Consider the following 20,866-nt stretch of genomic DNA (forward strand, 5'->3'; position numbering starts at 1 on the left):
AAATTGCGGTGCTTGTTTAAATTTTTTATTGGTTACAATAATTTTCCATTAATTTCATATCATATTTTAAAAATTTTCTAAAATGTCTTAGATAAGCTTTTGAGAAATGCTTTAGAAAACTACTACAAGTACAATTTTTGTTATATTGCGTACTTTATTTATGTATGTGTGTATGCATCTAATTACGATTATATACCCTGCTCATCACGTTTTTCGAAAATATGCGAAGCATTGTAAATTTGGAAATCTGTTTAAAAAAAAGTCGAAAGCTAATCGAACTACTTCAAAAATCTTTAAGATTTACTGAAAATTGACTACTTCGAAACATTCTATGGAAAAATAAAAATACTGTTCCGAAAATTGTCTCGATTAATCCAAAAGTTCTCGATTTCACTTTTCGAGCGCCTAATGTCAATGTTTCGAGTAGTTTGAAGTATCATCGTATCATTCATTAACTTCGAATTTTTCAAATTCATACGTGTTCGTACATGCTTAGATTTTATGTAGATTAATCGACCTTGAATTGATCGAAATGTTATCGGGTTACACTAACTTACCGACTTGGTTCGAAAATGTGTTTGTTATATTCCGTTAGCAACAATTCACCCTGACACTTCTTTCGGTCATTGCATTTATTATCGATTTTACGAAAAAATTCAAGAGTTTCGATTTATTTCTAAATAAGTCAAGATATTATCAGTTGACTTTGAAAATTTCAAAATATCTCCGTTTGATTCTAAAAGAACTGAAATTTTGCTGAACAATTATAAACGCTTTGAATAAATCGAAATACTCAAAAAATTTTTAAATTATTTCAACTATACCGACAAACATCATCTCGAAAATCTTCTTTAATAGTTTAAAATCGTTTAGATTTATTGAAACTTTACCCATTCAATTCATAAAAGTTGTTGAATACTCTTAACAGTATCCATCGAAATATTTTCAATTTAGTTCGAAATTGGCTCATATTAAACAAAATTTAAGATAGGCCGTACTCCCATTTACAATAACGATGTTTCAAATTACTCGAATTGTTATCGATTTATTTCGAAATATTGTCATACCTGTTCTAATGACAGCTGCTAGCTAAAGGATTAAAAAAAAAACATAATTGAATTGTTATGAAAATATTTTATATGAATCTGCGTCGAAAATTTGAAAAATTTAAAAGTTATCGCCTTAGGGCCGCTTCTATTATCTAGAAGTTATTTGAAATTTTCATTGCGATTCGTTCTACAAAATCTTTAATCTTGTCGATTTAATCGAAAATACGAATAACGTTGGTATCCTCCAGGTAAAATCGAACTTAACTGCAGACGGTGAAAACGGCCCTAAAACAAGTAAATTCGAAATCGAACTTGGTGCTAATACTATTTTCGAAAATTCGCCAAAAATTTTATTTTTACTTTATTATTATAATAATCTTGTTGTTGTAGCTACTCGCATTTTTTGTTATTTCAACAATTTAAAATCCATTCGAATTCTCCGGCCTATGACCGAATAAAGAACCCAAATGAATACGAATAGACATAGAAGTTCGAAAATACGATTTGCAGGGTATACTCGCATACAATATTTGTTATCAAATATTTAGTTAGTTTAACTAATGTTTTAATAATTTATTGCATTTTTAATTGAAACAAATCGTATTGTAGTATTTTTGCGTAATTTTGTTAATATGTTCAAGTTTGAAATTGAAATAAAATATTTCTAATTTGCATTATTTGCATTTGCTTTTACAGTTAAGCACATTTTACCCTACGTTTTTTTTTGCTATGAATTCTTATTGTTGTTAAATTTTTAACCGCTTATCTAGAAATTTTGCAGTTATTTGTTTAAATGTTTTACTGTATGTATATATTTAAATAATTATGATTGCATATATTTAATTTTTAGAATAAAGTTTAATAAAAATTTAAAATTGTATATATATATATAATTGAAATAATACATTACTGGGAATATATGCTGTATAAAAAACAAAAAGTTAGAAGTTTGCAAAATTCTTATGTAATGCAAAAAATAAACAAAAATTATTTTTTTTTTAATTTTTGAAGAGTGAAGAACACATTGCAAACGACTATGACTGAAATACGTAGTGGTTTAGGTTAGATTATGACTAGGTTAGGTTGAACTGGCTGGTGCGTGCGTACCTCACATAGACTGAAGGAGTCCATAGTGTTACCACAAGTTTGCTCAACGACCAAACTGAAAACCCCTATTCAAACAGTATCAAGTGCGCAGAAAACTATGCAAAATTTGGTACCATATGGTCAAAAGGGAAAACAGCCAAACTCCTACACTTTTACTTAGTGGAAAGTTGGAATTTGTGCGCAGACCTATATTATAAAATAGAGATTAGAGTAAGACTCCTGGTATGGAATTTTTACCCCTAATTAAGCCTGAGTCATCTCTTGTAATATGTAAGGAATGCAGTAAAACAAAATGTTTTCTTAAAACTTTAAATTTTTTATGAAAATTTATGTGAGCAAATCAAATTTAATTAAGTAAAATATTTGAAATTAAGAAAACCCCTTTGCTTAATTTGAACTAACGACTCTTTAAGGATCTTTGGAATGAGCTTCAAAAACTCTATCTACATTCTATAAGCCAGCACTAGTTAAATGTTTTTTCTTGTCGCATTGAATTCAGCCCCTTTTCCACCAGCTAACAACTACCAGTAAATTCGCGCGATTGCGCGCGTTTCGAACACGTAACTGTTGCGTGATGCGTTGGCTTCTGTTGAGAGTGACAAATTGTGTTCGGGAAACGATACGTTGGGCGAATTTTAAGTGATTTAAATATTCTCAAACTTTAAGAAAAATGGCTTCTAAAATTAAATTTCATAAAAAATTGATTCTTTAACATATAAGATGCCAAAAAGCGATCAAATAGTCGAATCACCATGATCAGCTATGTGACTTGAAACCGAACTTGTGAATCAAAAATGCTCAAAATAGCGTTTGGAATATCCTCCTTGAAAAGTTGCGTTTTCGAAATGAGCATATTGTAATTTTTTTTCTACGAATTGAACACTCAACACATCATTTTTTTAATATTTAAATAAAAATATATATATTTTTTAAATTAATTCTTTAATTTCAAAAAATCATTTACACTTCTTTGATCTATATGACATAATTATTAGAAAAATTTTGAACAATGAAAATATGCAAAAAACTTAGTACCAAATTGACAGTTAATATAATACACTGAAAGAAAACATTTATTTTGGGTTGATTTAAATTTGAAAAAAAAAAAACACAATTAAAACAGCTTTGTTATACAATACATATTTAGCTACATATCGTTGGAATAAATTTTATTTTTTCTTTTTGTTGTGTATTCAATGTATTAGAATGGAATATTTTTTTTTTTGTTTTCAAATAGATACATTTTTTTTTTAGCTATTTTTAATGTTTTTTTTTTGGGTTTGTTTTTGGTTTTCGTGGTATCATATTTCTTTACGTACGTTTTTTAAATATTTTTGAATATAGATATATTTTCAGTTTGTTTGGTACACATTGTAAGTACAACAAATCGGGTTTTTTTTTTGAATAAAATTACTACATAATTCATTATGGTCATCATATTTGCATTTTTGCATAATTTTAGCTTTGGGTTTAAAATTTTTCATTTGAATTAATTTTCCAATTACAGTTCAAAATTACATGAAATGCATTTTAAAGTTGTTAATAAAGTTTGTTTTATAATTTTTTTTAACTTATGCTTTTTCATGCTGGTATGTTGTTAAAAAATTTGATTTTGAGAACTTCGTTTTGTTTTTCTAATTATTTTTAATGCATTCATTGTAATTTAAAAGTTTCACATACTAAAACGTGAAATTTTGTTTATTAAGAAAAGTTTAAGCAAAGCCTTTATTTCTTTGTGCTTACTTAATTTACTGCCCCATAGGCAATTTAAAATTTTTCCAACATAAGTTTTTTTACTACATACATTTTTAAACTTTTCGATTTTTTAAAATCGTACATATTTTCATTTTACATAAATATTAGTTTTAAACTTTTAAATCATTATTTTTTCAAAATCGTATATATTACCGTTAGTCACATATTTATGACCCATACTTTTTTTTAACATTCGTTCGCCATTGAATTGCTCTCCTTTTCGATTGCCATACAGCGCTTTTCATTTTTATTGCATGTTATCAGTTCTGATTGACAAGTTTTATCAATTAAATTTTTTGTTTAAATTTCAAATTATTTTCGTATTCTTTAAATGCATAAACAAATTTAGTTCCGAAAAATTTGAGTTTGTCTCAAATTAAAAAAAAAAATCATATAGGGATTTTAAACGTCATATTTAAAGTCTTGCTACAAATTTGTATTCCAAAAAGATATTTTAGAAGGTATTGAATTTCAAATATTTAAAAATTTTAAAAACTCTTCGTAAATAAAATTGAAAAAGTTTAATAATAATAACATAAAATTGTTTTCAAACTATGTTAAATATTTTTAATTAAGCCGATTATGCTTTATTAAGTTCCATCAAAATTTCCAACATTTACTGAGTTTTGTTGAATTTTGGAAAAGATTTGGAAAGAAACAATTTAATTTCTTTTTCAAAGTTTACACAAAATTTAAATATGTATTCAAATAGTTGTTTTTGTATTAAAAACAAGAAACAGAACACAAATTTATTCAATACGCAAGCTTCTGCAATCAGAACCTGTCAATATATCGCTGCTTTATAACTATGAAAAGCACTGTATATGCACTCGTTGCGCTATCGCTTGCCTTCCTCTTTAAGCTATTGTAATACCCACAAATACAAACATGCACGCAAGCACGAACTAACAAAAGCCCATTCGATCACCTGTCGTGCTTTAAGACTAATTCGCTGCCTCGCCTACTACTTACTGCTCATCACCTTCTTCTGTTTCCTCTTCATCATCGTCTTCGTCTAATTCATCGACATCTGTCTCTGTATTAGTTTCCTTTTCCGGCATATCAGCAGCTGTTTCTTCTTCAACTTCTGCAGTCGCTTTATTTTGACAAACTCGTGCTTTCTCTGTTGTTTCCTTTATGTTTGTGTGTGCTTCATCATTTTTCTTATTCCGCTGCGGTTTTGCAACTTCCTCTGCTGTTTTCATATTCTCGGGATCGACCGGTCGTCTATTATTTGTAGTATTTTTATTTTGCGCCATTGCATTACCACACGCATTTTCTGTCTCAGCAGCCGGTTTTTGTTGTTCATGTTTTTGCTGTGAATTTCTTCGCACTTGCTTACCATTCTCACCGGCTGCGCCACCCTCAACACCAACGTTCTCATCCCTTTCTTTTTCATCCTCTTCTACCTCTTCGCCCTCCTTTGTTGTTCGTTTTCGCTTCTTCTTTTTGGTATTACTCACTCGCTTGCGATTAGCGCTCTCATCCACCCCCCGCCCCTCAATGGCTTTGCCTTATATACGGTTCTGATTTAATTGTGAACGCGGTGTGAATGGGCTTACCATAACACCGCTTGGCCAAATATTCTCATTGAAAAGCTCGTTGAAACGATAATCGGGTATTGAGATTTTAAATTTACAATAGGACAATTGTGATAAATTGGCATCATTCTTAACCAATTTTGTGCATTTAACCAAATTTTTATTGATTTTCAATTCTTCAGCTAAATGTTCGATAATGTCATCCTCACTGGTGGAGGTAGCAAATTTACCCACTTGCACCCAACGCCCATAATCGCAGACAACTTGCAAACGATCCGAATTGCAATTGTTACCAACAACGATTAGATTATTCGTTTGTTGTTTCTTCGGGTCGACGTTATTTGCATTGCCGAATTGAAAATATTGCTGATACATACGTGTCGATATTTGATTGACACCATTATAGACTTTATTCAATTTTTCCTCCATTGTCTGCAATTTGGCGGCCAGCGCCTTGGATGATTGATTTTTACATTCTTCGCAACTAAATGTAATCAATGGATTCTTTTGTATGGCATCATATAATGAATCCTCGATATTAACGCAGGTGCGATGAAATTTTTTCAAACAATCTTCAGAATTGCATATGATAATACCTTCTTTGGCAATTGATTTTTTGCACTTTGCACAATTTTCGGCCATTTTGATGAAGTTTTCGTTACGATTTTTGTTTCGTTCGTACTATGTAAATGCGATTCGTTTAAATACGATGGCTGATGCCTTGCGACGATGTTAGTTAATTTTGTTGCTAACTCGTACTTTTAAAAACTTTTCTTTTTTACTTGTAAATTTTTCTGTCGGTATAATATAAGCAAAATTCTATAAACGCTAAAAATTATCCACCAAAACCTATTGAAAGGTTATAAAATGAATTTTATTTATAAAATCAATTCTCTTGCGCTGAACTGTCTCACTGAACAACGTTAGAATGGAATTAATTAGGTGTAGTGGAGAAGAAAATTTGCTGAAGTACGTGAGAAGGTGTGTGTTTATGTGTGCCGGTTTCGCCCAAGCCGGTATTTGTTGTGTATGCTCCGAGAGTTACTGTTCAACTGTCTGGTGTTGGCTACAGCGAAATTGCTCCTTGTCGGCTTTTCGATTAAATTTTCTAAAAACACACATATGCATACATACATACACACATATGCCCTTACAAAAATATCAAACAACCAAGCGCACCTATACTAAAATTTTTATCCACAAAATAGTTGTCAGCATGCATTTCATACTCTTTTGTGTATGTGTCGCTTTGTCCCTTTTTGCCATTAACCACTTCAACGTCATAATGCACACATACCACCGGCTTTATTTTTATATATATACCTACCCAGTCATCCTTTTGAAGTATGTTCAGCGAATTTGGACATGCTTGAAGACAGATCCTTTTCACAAGAAAAGTGTGACGCGAGCTTGACACACACAAACACAATAACATACTGTTTTTATACTCAGTTGAGCAGAGCTCACAGAGTATATTAAGTTTGATTGGATAACGGTTGGTTGTACATATATAAAGGAATCGAGATAGATATAGACTTCCATATATCAAAATAATCAGGATCGAAAAAAAATTTGATTGAGCCATGTCCGTCCGTCCGTCCGTCCGTCCGTCCGTCCGTCCGTCCGTTAACACGATAACTTGAGTAAATTTTGAGGTATCTTGATGAAAGTTGGTACGTAGGTTCCTGAGCACTCATCTCAGATCGCTATTTAAAATGAACGATATCGGACTATAACCACGCCCACTTTCGATATCGAAAATTTCGAAAAACCGAAAAAGTGCGATAACTCATTACAAAAGACAGATAAAGCGACGAAACTTGGTAGATGGGTTGACGTTATGACGCAGAATAGAAAATTAGTAAGATTTTGGACAATGGGCGTGGCCCCGCCCACTTTTACAAGAAGGTAATTTAAAAGTTTTGCAAGCTGTAATTTGGCAGTCGTTGAAGATATCATGATGAAATTTGGCAGGAACGTTACTACTATTACTCTATATGTGCTAAATAAAAATTAGCAAAATTGGATTAAGAACACGCCCACTTTTTAAAAAAAATTTTTTTTAAATTCAAATTTTAACAAAAAATTTAATATCTTTACTGTATATAAGTAAATTAAGTCAAAATTCAACTCCAGTAATGATATGATGCAACAAAATACAAAAATAAAAGAAAATTTCAAAATGGGCGTGGCTCCGCCCATTTTCATTTAGTTTGTCTAGAATACTTTTATTGCCATAAGTCGAACAAAAATTTACCAATCCTTCTCAAATTTGGTAGGAGCATAGATTCTATGACGGTAACTGTTCTCTGTGAAAATGGGCGAAATCGGTGGAAGCCACGACCAGTTTTTATACACAGTCCACCGTCTGTCCTTCCGCTCGGCCATTAACACAATAACTTGAGCAAAATCCGATATATCTTTACTAAACTTAGCCCACGTACTTACCTGAGCTCACTTTTTCTTGGTATAAAAAATGGGCGAAATCTGACCATAACCACGCCCACTTTATCGATATCGAAAATTACGAAAAATGAAAAAAATGCCATAATTCTATACCAAATACGAAAAAAGGGATGAAACATGGTAACTGGATTGGTTTGTTGACGCAAAATATAACTTTGGAAAAATCTTTGTAAAATGGGTGTGACACCTACCATATTAAGTAGAAGAAAATGAAAAAGTTCTACAAGGCGAAATCAACAGCCCTTGGAATCTTGGCAGGAATACTGTTAGTGGTATTGCATATATAAATAAATTAGCAGTACCCGACAGATGATTTTCTGGATCACCTGGTCCACATTTTGGTGGATATCACGAGAACGCCTTCACATATACATCTAAGGGCCACTCGCTTTTAAAACCCTCATTAATACCTTTAATTTGATATCCATATCGTACAAAAACATACCAGAGTCACCCCTGTCCCACCCTAATGGCGATATCTCGAAAAGGCGTCCACCTATAGAACTAATGCCCCCTCTCTCTTAAAATGCTAGTAACACCTTTCGTTTGATACCCATATCGTACAAACATTCTAGAGTAACCCCTGGCCCACCCTAATGGCGATATCTCGAAAAGGCGTCCACCTATAGACCTAGTGTCCACTCCCTCTTAAAATGCTCAGTAACACCTTTCGTTTGATACCCATATCGTACAAACATTCTAGAGTCACCCCTGGCCCACCCTAATGGCAATATCTCGAAAAGGCGTCCACCTATAGACCTAATGCCCACTCCCTCTTAAAATGCTCAGTAACAGCTTTCGTTTGATACCCATATCGTACAAACATTCTAGAGTCACACCTGGCCCGTCCTAATGGCGATATTTCGAAAAGGCGTCCACCTATAGAACTAAGGATTACTCCCTTTTAAAATACTCATTACCACCTTTCATTTGATACCCATATCGTACAAACACATTCTAGAGTCACCCTGGCCCACCCTAATGGCGATATCTCGAAAAGGCGTCCACCTATAGACCTAATGTCCACTCCCTCTTAAAATGCTCAGTAACACCTTTCGTTTGATACCCGTATCGTACAAACATTCTAGAGTCACCCCTGGCCCACCCTAATGGCGATATCTCGAAAAGGTGTCCACCTATAGACCTAATGTACACTCCCTCTTAAAATGCTCAGTAACACCTTTCGTTTGATACCCATATCGTACAAACATTCTAGAGTCACCCCTGTCCCACCCTAATGGCGATATCTCGAAAAGGCGTCCACCTATAGACCTAATGCCCACTCCCTCTTAAAATGCTCAGTAACACCTTTCGTTTGATACCCATATCGTACAAACATTCTAGAGTCACACCTGGCCCACCCTAATGGCGATATCTCGAAAAGGCGTCCACCTATAGAACTAAGGATTACTCCCTTTTAAAATACTCATTACCACCTTTCATTTGATACCCATATCGTACAAACACATTCTAGAGTCACCCTGGCCCACCCTAATGGCGATATCTCGAAAAGGCGTCCACCTATAGACCTAATGCCCACTCCCTCTTAAAATGCTCAGTAACACCTTTCGTTTGATACCCATACCGTACAAACATTCTAGAGTCACCCTTGGTCCAGCTTTATGGCGACATCTCGAAAAGGCGTCCACCTATAGAACTAAGGATTACTCCCTTTTAAAATACTCATTACCACCTTTCATTTGATACCCATATCGTACAAACACATTCTAGAGTCACCCTGGCCCACCCTAATGGCGATATCTCGAAAAGGCGTCCACCTATAGACCTAATGCCCACTCCCTCTTAAAATGCTCAGTAACACCTTTCGTTTGATACCCATATCGTACAAACATTCTAGAGTCACCCTTGGTCCACCTTTATGGCGATATCTCGAAAAGGCGTCCACCTATAGAACTAAGGATTACTCCCTTTTAAAATACTCCTTACCACCTTTCATTTGATACCCATATCGTACAAACACATTCTAGAGTCACCCCTGGCCCACCCTAATGGCGATATCTCGAAAAGGCGTCCACCTATAGACCTAATGCCCACTCCCTCTTAAAATGCTCAGTAACACCTTTCGTTTGATACCCATATCGTACAAACATTCTAGAGTCACCCCTGGCCCACCCTAATGGCGATATCTCGAAAGGGCGTCCACCTATAGACCTAATGCCCACTCCCTCTTAAAATGCTCAGTAACACCTTTCGTTTGATACCCATACCGTACAAACATTCTAGAGTCACCCCTGGCCCACCCTAATGGCGATATCTCGAAAAGGCGTCCACCTATAGACCTAATGCCCACTCCCTCTTAAAATGCTCAGTAACACCTTTCGTTTGATTCCCATATCGTACAAACACATTCTAGAGACACCCCTGGTCCACCTTTATGGCGATATCTCGAAACGGCGTCCACCTATGGAACTAAGGATCACTCCTTTTCAAAATACTTATTAACAGCTTTCATTTGATACCCATATCGTACAAACACATTATAGAATCACCCCTGGTCCACCTTAATGGGGACATCTCGAAAAGGCGTCCACCGATAGACCTAAGGCCCACTCCCTCTTAAAATGCTCAGTAACACCTTTCATTTGATACCCATATCGTACAAACAAATTCTAGAGTCAGCCCTGGTCTACCTTTATGGCGATATCCCTAAATGGCGTTCATCCATAGAACTATGGCCTATTCTCTCTTAAAATACTCTTTAATACCTTTCATTTGATACACATGTTATACAACCACATTCCAGGGTTACCCCAGATTGATTTTCCTTATTTTGTCTCCATAGCTCTCAACTGAGTATGTTATGTTCGGTTACACCCGAACTTAGCCTTCCTTACTTGTTTATAATGTATTATTTGTTGTTACGATTTTTTTCAACCATTAAAAACAGTCGCTTTAATTCATGCACTGCTGTTTTGTTGGAAATAAAGTGCTAACATAAACAAAGCACTTGGTTAGGTATTCGGGGTTAAGTTAAAAATTTGCCTTTTGTTGGTTGTAACATCTCTGTACATTATTTGGTTAGATTTATGTGAAATCATAAAATGTAAACAAAGAAATAAATAAAATAATTTAAAATAGAACAAAAAAAAAAAAATAATATAGAATAAATAAAAGAAATAAAATAAAATTAAATAATAAAATAAAATCAAATTAAATTAAATAAAATACAATAAAATAAAATAAAACAGAATAAAAAAAAATTTAAATAAAGTAAACTTAAATGAAATAAAATAAAATGAACTGAAATTAAGTTAAATTAAGCGAAAAAAAATTTCAAAGATCATATGCAAATCCTACGAAGTTGGACTTACAAAGTGGCCCATATCTCTAAAGTGACAAAACTTAAGGCTCACGGAGAGCATATTAACTGGACACTGCCTTCCGGTGTCATATGCTTATAAGCTAAGAAGTGCGAGCTGCAGGATGAAATGGCTGAGCACGTTCAGTGGTCGTGTCCTGCGTTCCTGAGGTTAAGGCTCCAGCTAAAAGAGGCGGCAAAGTTGCCAGATATCGAGGCAGAAATTAAGCTAGGTCTTAGAAAACGTCATAGAAAACCCTTCGATAAAAAGTGGATAAAAGCCGATGACAAGCTGATAACAAATCGACTACAATAATTCGATATCAATAATAAACCGATAATAAAACAATGACATGTCGGTATGATTGTTACCGATTAGTAGCCCACGAAGCTCTTCTCAAAAGCCCGAAACTATTTGTTACTGGTAAAGTTACATCAGTTGTGGTTTTTAATTCAGGCCCTGGGCGACCTCTAGTTACCTTAAAAATATTGGTACACCTGTATATTAACACACTGAGCTTTATGAGTACTTCGTATTCACGCCCTTTTTTATACCCAGCTATACTTGTACACAGGGTATTAAAACTTTGATTGTATAACGGTTGATTGTACATGTATAAAGGTATCGAGATAGATATAGACTTCCGTATATCAAAATCATCAGTATCGAAAAAAAAATTTATTAAGTCATGCCCGTCCATCTGTTCGTCCGTTAATACGATAACTTGAGCAAATATTGATATATCTTCACGAAATTTGGTATACGGGCTTATCTGGACCCAGAATAGATGAGCGAAATCGGACGATAACCACGCCCACTTTTTCGATATCGAAAAATTAGAAAAATGGAAAAAATTACATAATTCGAAAAGGAATAACGCGAAGCTAATGAAATTTGGTAGGTGGATGACGCAAAACATAATTTCCAAAAATGTTGGAATATGGACTTAAAAGAAGAAAATTTGGAAGTTTAACAAGTCGTTAATCAAAAGCCGTTAAAGATATTACATTAAAATTTGGAAGAGAAACTATCTTTGCCAAATTATATAGACTGAATGACGATAATCAAAATCGGTTAAAGACCACGCCCACTTTTCCTAAAGGTCTAACCTTAACAATGTTTGCAATAACTCTATGGTATTTAACTAAATTTGACTGATATTCTGCTTCAGTTAAGCTAAGAAAAAAACTTAAACAAATTTGGAAAATGGACGTAACCCGCCTTTTTTTGTTACCCTCCTGAAGGAAAACTGCATTTTTACCCGCTTAAGTTCATTAGTGGTAGCCTCTATACCTTTTTTGCTTCTTTTAAACGAAAATGAGTTCAAAATAGAACCATATTAGCCTTATAACATTATTAACCACACAAAGCAAACAATAACAGCGTCTCAAGTGCACAGCTGGATATGTAATGTTCAGTTTCAACCGAATTTTACTTGTTTTATTAAAGTTTTATTGAAAAACAGTATATTTTGCATTTTGTAACTAAAAAACTGTAAAAAAGGCAGAATAACGTTTTTCAAAAATGAATTTTTCTTGCTTAAGTGAATAAAGAAGCATATTTTAGGGGGCCAGAATTCGGCCAATAGCGTAAACTACGTGAAAACGACTTTAGAGTTCAAAAGAGTTTTAAAAACAATATAATATAATACAATAAAAAAACGTCGAGAGTTTTTATAACGTTAAACATAAATACAAATTTTGTGCCGGGACCATATCAACATAAGCTTCAGATTTGGGGACTCTTTTTTTCAGTTAACTAATGCCCGTGTGTGGTTTTAGGTTTAGTGCTCCAGATCTATAGATTTTTTAAAACTTTTAATCTGAATAGTCCGTAATAAAATAGTTGTAACTTTATTTGGTGCCATTTATGCTTCAAAAGGTTTACTGGGTTAGCACGTATATGCATTTTACATATACATTGCACACATACCAATTCTAAGGTGTCGCTTCGTGTAGACAATACATGTAAACTACCCTTAGTGCTTTTTGTTGAGCATTTCATTCTTCAACCCCTAAATGTACTCTTCTTTTTTGTGCTCTTGCAATATAATCCACACACTCGCCGTATTCTCTGCATGTCGCCAGTTCTATGACCCTTTGTGGTAGTTCGATTTCCTGTTTTTATTCGGTTTTCTTGGTACTTTGTAATTCGCTTCAATTTGGTAATCGTTCCACACAGGTGCTGCCAGTGTTAGTTTACGATTGTTTTTTTGTTAAGCGTGCTTTCCATTCAGTGTTATGCCTACGATGTAAATTTTCTTTTAAGATTGATGTTCTGTTCAAGTCTTAATTAAACATGAACAGATTACGGTAAAATTGATGACCTTCTTAAGGCGTATTTTATTTAATTAGAAGAGTTATAATTTATGGCCCGATTACATTCAATCGTTTGCCTTTGACAAATGAGTTAAATACAATGGTTAAGGTGCCGTCTTGCTACAGGGATTTTTTAAACATATTTTTCCAAATTCTCGTTTGAAGAACGCCTTATCTCAATAGTTATTTTATAAACAACCTAATTAAAATTTTTCTTTCTCATCTACACACTTTTGAAGCAAATTCTGAGTTGGGTGTTTTTAAAAAAATTTTTTCTGAAGTCTGGGGTGCCACGAAACAATTTGTGAAATGCGACGTTTTCCAAAAGTCTTCTGAGATAGGGCGTTTTCGAAACAACCGCCGAGATAGGTAGAAATTCCACTTAGCAGTGGAAAAAAAAAATAAAAATACCGCGGACGCCTGTAAAATATTTTCGGACGAATGCATGGCCGACGATTGGAATGTAATAGCGTTTTCTTTTCTGGTAAAATTGTAACGCTTTTTGTACGCTGTGCAAGGGTTGTAAATATAATTTATTCTATTCTAAAAAACACCCAACGCCTTTACGTGGTATCTCATTCTCTTGTGAATTGTTCCCTGCTCGCAACGCAAAAGCATTACACTTTTACCCTGCATAAAATGACGGTGTGGCCCTGCCAAACCGGCTGAACGTGACAACTTAGTTTCGTAGCTTCACAAATTTTTAGCGAAGAAAATTTAAATGAAGGCAATATTTGCTAATGAAATTTTATTATTATTGACAACGCGCTTGTGAGAATCAGCTGATACACGGGGTAGCCATTTATGTTCTTTTCATGTATTATAAAAGTTGACACTTTTCAAAGGTGGTAGTAACTCTGTTAAGGTTTTAACATTTATTTAGGCAAACATTTTTTCAGAAAAGAAAACGCTATGAGTGTTCTTCGTCCAGTCCTCAAGAAGGGGGATCCAGCAAACTGCGCTAACCATCGCGGAATTGGCCTATTTAATATTACATATACGACCCTGTCAAGTGTATTGTGCGAAAGATTGAAGACCACCATGAATCGGCTGGTTCGATCTTATCAGTGCGACTTCAGATTTGTTAATCTATAATTGCACAGTGGTCGGTCTTATATGGAGTTGGTGGCCAAAAATACTTCCGGTAGAAATATCAACGTGAAGCTTTGGTCACGGCTTTACAAATATGTGAGAATTATTTTTTCAATAAAATTGGTTTCAAACCGACCCACAACCATCCACTTTCACCGCATGCATACAAAAAGTAAGGAGGTGTGGGGGCAAAAGTGGTAAGATGTGTCTATCGAAAATACAATGTTTAATAGGATTAAATAAAGAAATTAAAGTTATTAAAAGATCTTGCAAACATAACAATAAAAAAACAACAAACACACACAAAAGTTAACATTTGCATATCGTCGACAGGATAAAATAATGTCGTATGTTACATGTGAGTACATATGACATATGACAATAATTTATCAGGTTGACGTTTTCAGAAAACTGTCGCAAAACATAGTTAGTATCAGAAAGTGGCAGCTGGTATTAACACTTTAGAATCTCCGAACTATGACTAATAATAAGATATAAGTCCCAACGTGAGGTTCGATGAGGAACCCAACTAAAACTTTAGCTGAAATTGAAATATTTGTGCAAATAAACACTAATAAAGGCACTGGTGAAATTTTAAGTAACAAAAAAAAAAAACACAAGACACTAAAATTATTTAAAAATGACGTAAATACCTTTGACTTCAATATTAATTTTTAACTTAAACTTGCACTTTATTTTTAACTTGCTCACACTGCAAAAACCAACTAATACCATAACCTCACTTTTGAAGCTATTCTTAAAGAGTGCAGTTCGAATACAACAAAAACAAATACATATACCTTTTTAAAGGCTGTTTCAATAAGAGATAGTAACGACACATTTGGTGACAAACTTTTCACTTTGATTTTTTTATTTTTGGCCTATGGAACCGACCACTGTGGAGTGATCAGATTTTCACAATGCGCTAAACCCATCGAAAAAAGAATGGACACACAAGGGGTTGATAAGCGCAATACAAAGCTTCCGCAACCCAATTGTCAACCTCACCGCGAGGGGAATCGTTTTACAAATATGAGTGTATCGTACACATATTTAGCAGGCGAGGCTCTGACGACATCAAGTTCCTCATGGAACTAGGGGGTGGGAATGGCGGAATGACATCGATAAATCTCCCCAAAGCCGTCGGGCAGTATCTTTATCGTTAATACAACAACACACATTACATCTTCGTCGATTTTTAAGCTGCCTTCGACAGCATGAAAAGGAGCCGAATTTGGTTTCCACGCAAAACGTATACGGCTGTGCAAAATGGCGTTGAGCCACACCATCAGCTCAGTCAGAATTGGGAAAGATTTCCCCAAGTCGTTAGAAACTTAACGAGGTTTTACAGGGGGGGGACCACCTATCGTGCGATTTCTTTAATGTCATGCTGGAGAAAATTATACTAGAACAATATTCTATAAAAGCGTGCAATAACTGGCGTATGCTAATGACATTAATCTCATCAGCCTGAACACCGGCGCCTTAAGTTCTGCTTACTCCAAACTGGATAAATCGAAGTACCTGCTGTCATCGATAAAAGAATTAGCACCTTGACAACCACGCTACTGTTGGCAGCCATAGTTTCGAAATAGTAAAAAACTTTGTTTATTTGGGAACCAGCATTAACCCTAACAACAACATCAGCTCTGAAATCCAGCGATGAATCACTCTTGCCAATAACTGCTACTTTGGACTAGGCAGGCAATTAAAAAGTAAAGCTCTGTCTGGGCAAATAAAAAACAAGTTTACAAGAAGCATGGACCATGCCAACATCTGATGAAGCGGCTCTGGGTGTGTTCGTCTACGTGATAGACACGGCGAGTGACAAGAAGATTTAATAATGCGCTGTACGAGCTTTACGCACACATCAACATAGTCCAGCGAACTGAAACGATGAGGCTACGCTATGGCTAGGTCATGTTATGCGAATGGAAGATGATGCTTCGGCTAAGAAAGTATTTTTATTGGAACCCTATAGAAGCAGAGGAAGAGGGCGGCCCCCTCTTCGCTGGAAGGATAACGTGGAAAACGATTTAAATTCCTTTTGTGTAACTAATTGGTGCCAGTTGACCCAGCGAAGAGGCGTCTGGTGCGCCTTGTTGGACGGTCATACTCGTTTGACTGGCTAAGCGCCAATTAAGTAAATAGGTTACTGGTCCTGCACATTTGCTTGAGTGAATTTTTTGAGGGCCCTTTCAATTTGTTTATTTGTTGATTTTTGGAAAACGTTTCAATGTCATTTCAACATTTTATTGCCTTCAGACTCACTTGAACGCTGATAAATATAACTCTGAAGGATATAGTTCTGCAAAATTCGGTAAATTGCATTCAAAATATTGACCGCGATATTTTCGAATTCTTCTCTTTAATACTTTGAGTAATGAGATGTTGAGGTATCAGTGAATTGAATTTTTGGGATACGGAATTTATTGGGTATCACCAACCTTGTTTGACTGGTTAGCTCGTAGTATGCTGGGTCGGTCACCACACGACACACAAATGTTGCAAAAGAGCGTCCGTAAATATTAGAAATATGGGGAGAGGGTCTTATTATATGCGGCGTCGGTATCTCGGAAAAGACAATCAATCAATCATCCGGGATACTTTTTCTCCAATACTACAAACGCCATATCATCTTCTCTAAACACTGTCCACGTTTTCTAGCCATACACCGTGACAGGTATTATGAGCGATTTGTAGAGCATGAATCGTTGAGAGAGGACTTTACTTTTGAATTACCTACTCCGTCCTAAGTGGCACTTGTTGGCAAGAGTTATTCTCCGCTAATGCTGGTTTCCAGACAGATGAAGACCTTCAATTTCTCGAATTTATATCCATCAATAGTGGCGTGATTGCCAAAGCGTGACTGCGCCGATTCTTTCATTTACCACAAGACTCCATTTTTTGCCTCTTTAACGTATCCGGAGAAGGTCAAACTTAGTTACTTTTACAACTCTCAACTTTTGCGTTAGTGTTAACAATCATAATAGAATTCTTGCGTGATATGATCCAGTGTTAAAAGAACCTTTTCCGCTTATGTAAGATCAACGCCTAGCTAGTTCATCGGCCATATCGTATAACCCGATTCAAGTACAATATGTCGAGACGTTAAGTGTCCGATCACTTTGACCAATGATGAACCAGACTTAGTGTTCTCATTGCTGACTCGAGAGCCCGATGAGCAGCCTGGCTATACGAGCATAAGGCTAACCAACACTATTCGACAGTAATATCTTATAAAAATGAGAAATTATGAGTGTCTCCGTGCTTCCCAACTTCATGCCTACCGAAATGTATACTCTATTTACCAGTACCTTCACTAATCAGAGAGAAAAATCTTTGCAAAAATATAAAATCTGCATTGGCGCATATGGGAGAGGCAATCAGTTTTTCGCTAATTCTAAACATTGCTATTTTTTGAGTTGAACGCTGTTTTGATCTAGGTTTGTGTTATGTCCTTTGTAAAGCGAATATTTCGGATTAACTCTGTGTGCCGCGTAGATGGGCGGGAATGTTGCAAAGTTTTCAGCTGAACCTCCATAGGTCAATATTAGAGCTGAATTTCGATTCGATTTTTAATCGATTGAATCGATCTTTTTTTAAGAAATGAAGAATCGAATTTCTTTTTAGAAACGTTCGACTTTTTCAGCCTTCGAAGTTTTGATCATCTTTCAGCAACTGTGCCGATTTCATATTTATTGATAAAACGTGCAGAAATTATATTTGTTGCGATTTTTATAAATTTAGCTTTATTGGGGCATATTCACAGACCAAATGAAATAGTGTTTACATTTTCAAAAAGCTCGACTTTTTTAAAAACCATGAACTATGATTATCGCCATTATGATAGTGGTTATGCAGAAAAGGAGATATATGAAGAACTTTAACATCACCAAGAATTGGCGCTTAGCCGCCTAGGATATTTTGGCATTGCAGTTGCGCAAGTCAGCCTTTCTATCCTGGCTTCAACATTACTGACACCAATTGTGGGCACAAAGGGAGATCAAGTCTTCTTGGCGGATCTCTGTTTCCAAATGCGGATGCCGATAGGAACACCTGCTGTACCGAAAGCTTTTCATGAATTTCCATAACAAGACCTATCGGCTGGTTTGACGGAGATGACCATAATCCATCGACATGGCTTTTCTCTTGAAAAGGGCCATGCCATCGACTCTCGATACCGCAGCTATGATGAGAGATTAATAGAGGGTTATAGCTAAAAGTTGTTCTCCTTGTGATTTCTAAGCTAACATTACAGAGAATGCAGAACTAACTGAAGAAATGTCTGCGCACAAAATTGGAATATCTGGAAAAAACACAGAAAGCATCATATTTAGGTATCGAATACACTATCAATCTCAATACGATGGGAGGAACAAGTGAATAACCCTGTGGTACTCCTTGATGTTGCCAATGAGCCTCAGTCAACGAAACGAGAAAGAAACTGGCGAAATTTTTTAGCGGTACAACCTTGGTAATCAATTGAGCAGCAATCAACTATTTTCAGCTCGATTTAACAGATTAAATCGATTTTTTTTGAGAATCGAATCGAAAAAATCGATTCTCCAAAAAATCGAATTGAATCCAACTCTAGTCTATATTCATTCGTCCATAAAATTTTAATGTCGAATCTCTGCGCTAATGAATAGTTAGCGCACAGTAGAAATAACAATTAAACCGTCATAGCGTTCAGGCATTCCAGTTTAACGCCCTCCCAAAGTACTAACGTACATTTTGAGTGGTCCTTGTCCAAAAAATTTCTTTCCCACCAAGTAAATAATGGGGATAGTGTGGGCAGTGCCACTCTTTGCATAGTGGCATAATTCTAATATTTTTATTTGGGATTAAGACACTCCTTATGGGGTGTCGTATTCTAAATTGGGACCACTTTTTACAATGCGAAATTCTCATTTCATTGGAAAATGTAAAACACCAAAAGTATTCACCATTACACTCACAAAATGCTGCATAGGTCCAACATGATATTCAGACAAACCATCATGGGGTTAACCTCTTACAGTATCCAGTTCCAAGTTGAGCTAGAGTGACGCGCGTCTCTCTAGGGAGATTGCTTTCCTCCTCTGCGTAGAGCTCAACTTCGATCTGGATATTGTAACAGTTTAAACTTTTACCTATCCAGAATCAACGAAGACATATATAACGTATTCTCTTTTTGCAATGTGTCGGCATATGATATCAACCATCATTTTAATTGCAAGTTTCCTAGGACTCCCGTTAAAGGATACTGATGACAATTTGTGAGTGGTTGTATGGGGCGAAGCACTGCTACAACAACAACAACAACAAACCATCCTAAAAATGGCCATTAATACATATGAGTTGTTGTTGTTATTCATGTTGCTTTTCCCAAAAACTGCAAAGATACTAACAAATTTACAATACAGGACCTATCGAACCACTAAAAGTAAATAAATTTTTTTTTCATTGTTTGCCTGACAAAATTCGCAGAATTTTAAGGTAATAAAGCTTTTTACACGACTAACATTTTAATCAGAAGCCTTAAAAGTCCAAGCACGTCACATTGTTTATCACACAATTACGATGCGTAGGTAGATGTGTGCGTGTGTCACGTGCCACAACATGTCACTTACCTATCAATCCAAAATATTTATCTCCAAACAAAAATGATGCTATTCTTAGCGGACTCCAATGCTAATTCTGCCAACTAACGAACAAGCACTTAAGTATTCTGTAAATTAGACTCAGGTGAAAGTCAAATTTGTAAAAGTTGCTTTGACAGTGAAGATAAGTTTTATTCGTATATTTATTGTAAAATTTTTCCAGGAACTTTTTAGGGTAAGAACGTAAACGCATCCACCACCCGCACTAAAGCCAACACTACTGAAGCCCCACAATGCAGACAAGCTGTATTTATACACCAAATTCTACTATGAATTTAAATGTGTGTATGAATGCGTTTGTATGTATATCTGTTTATGAGGGTGTTCCATCTGTATCAAAAAAAAAAAAAAAAACAAAAAAAAAAAATGCATTGCGGCCTCAACGATACACAAAAGATTGGGTTGAGTCGAGTAGCCGGTGCTTTAAGAATGGGAAAGCTTATTTAGATACAGCCATTTTAACTTGCGCCAGCTACCGATTTGCAGCTGCCACCTAGCCCTGCTAGGGGAGCTCACTTGGACAGCATGAAAATCCGTTGTGATACCACATAAAATAACGGTGATGTAGCTATA

General features: G+C 35.3%; 2 protein-coding genes across 2 annotated transcripts in view; both read right to left on the reverse strand.

Moving 5' to 3' along the window:
- GC (gamma-glutamyl carboxylase) overlaps positions 1-20,483 on the reverse strand; it is a 33,580-nt gene extending 13,097 nt beyond the window's left edge. The window contains exon 1 of the mRNA XM_067756522.1: positions 20,264-20,483. The gene's annotated coding sequence lies outside the window, so the exon portion shown is untranslated. The remainder of the gene's footprint in view (positions 1-20,263) is intronic.
- Positions 5,166-6,499, reverse strand: LOC137252310 (uncharacterized). Its single transcript, XM_067787817.1, has one exon. It carries the CDS (start codon positions 6,092-6,094, stop codon positions 5,426-5,428), a length of 669 nt encoding a protein of 222 aa, XP_067643918.1. The 5' UTR covers positions 6,095-6,499; the 3' UTR covers positions 5,166-5,425.
- Positions 20,484-20,866: the final 383 nt, after the last annotated feature.

Source organism: Eurosta solidaginis, chromosome 5 (assembly GCF_040869045.1).
Source record: "Eurosta solidaginis isolate ZX-2024a chromosome 5, ASM4086904v1, whole genome shotgun sequence".
Taxonomy (NCBI): domain Eukaryota; kingdom Metazoa; phylum Arthropoda; class Insecta; order Diptera; family Tephritidae; genus Eurosta; species Eurosta solidaginis.

Coding starts and splice junctions, on each gene's coding strand:
- LOC137252310 (XM_067787817.1), bottom strand. CDS start 6,094: ATGGCCGAAAATTGTGCAAAGTGCAAAAAATCAATTGCCAAAGAAGGT.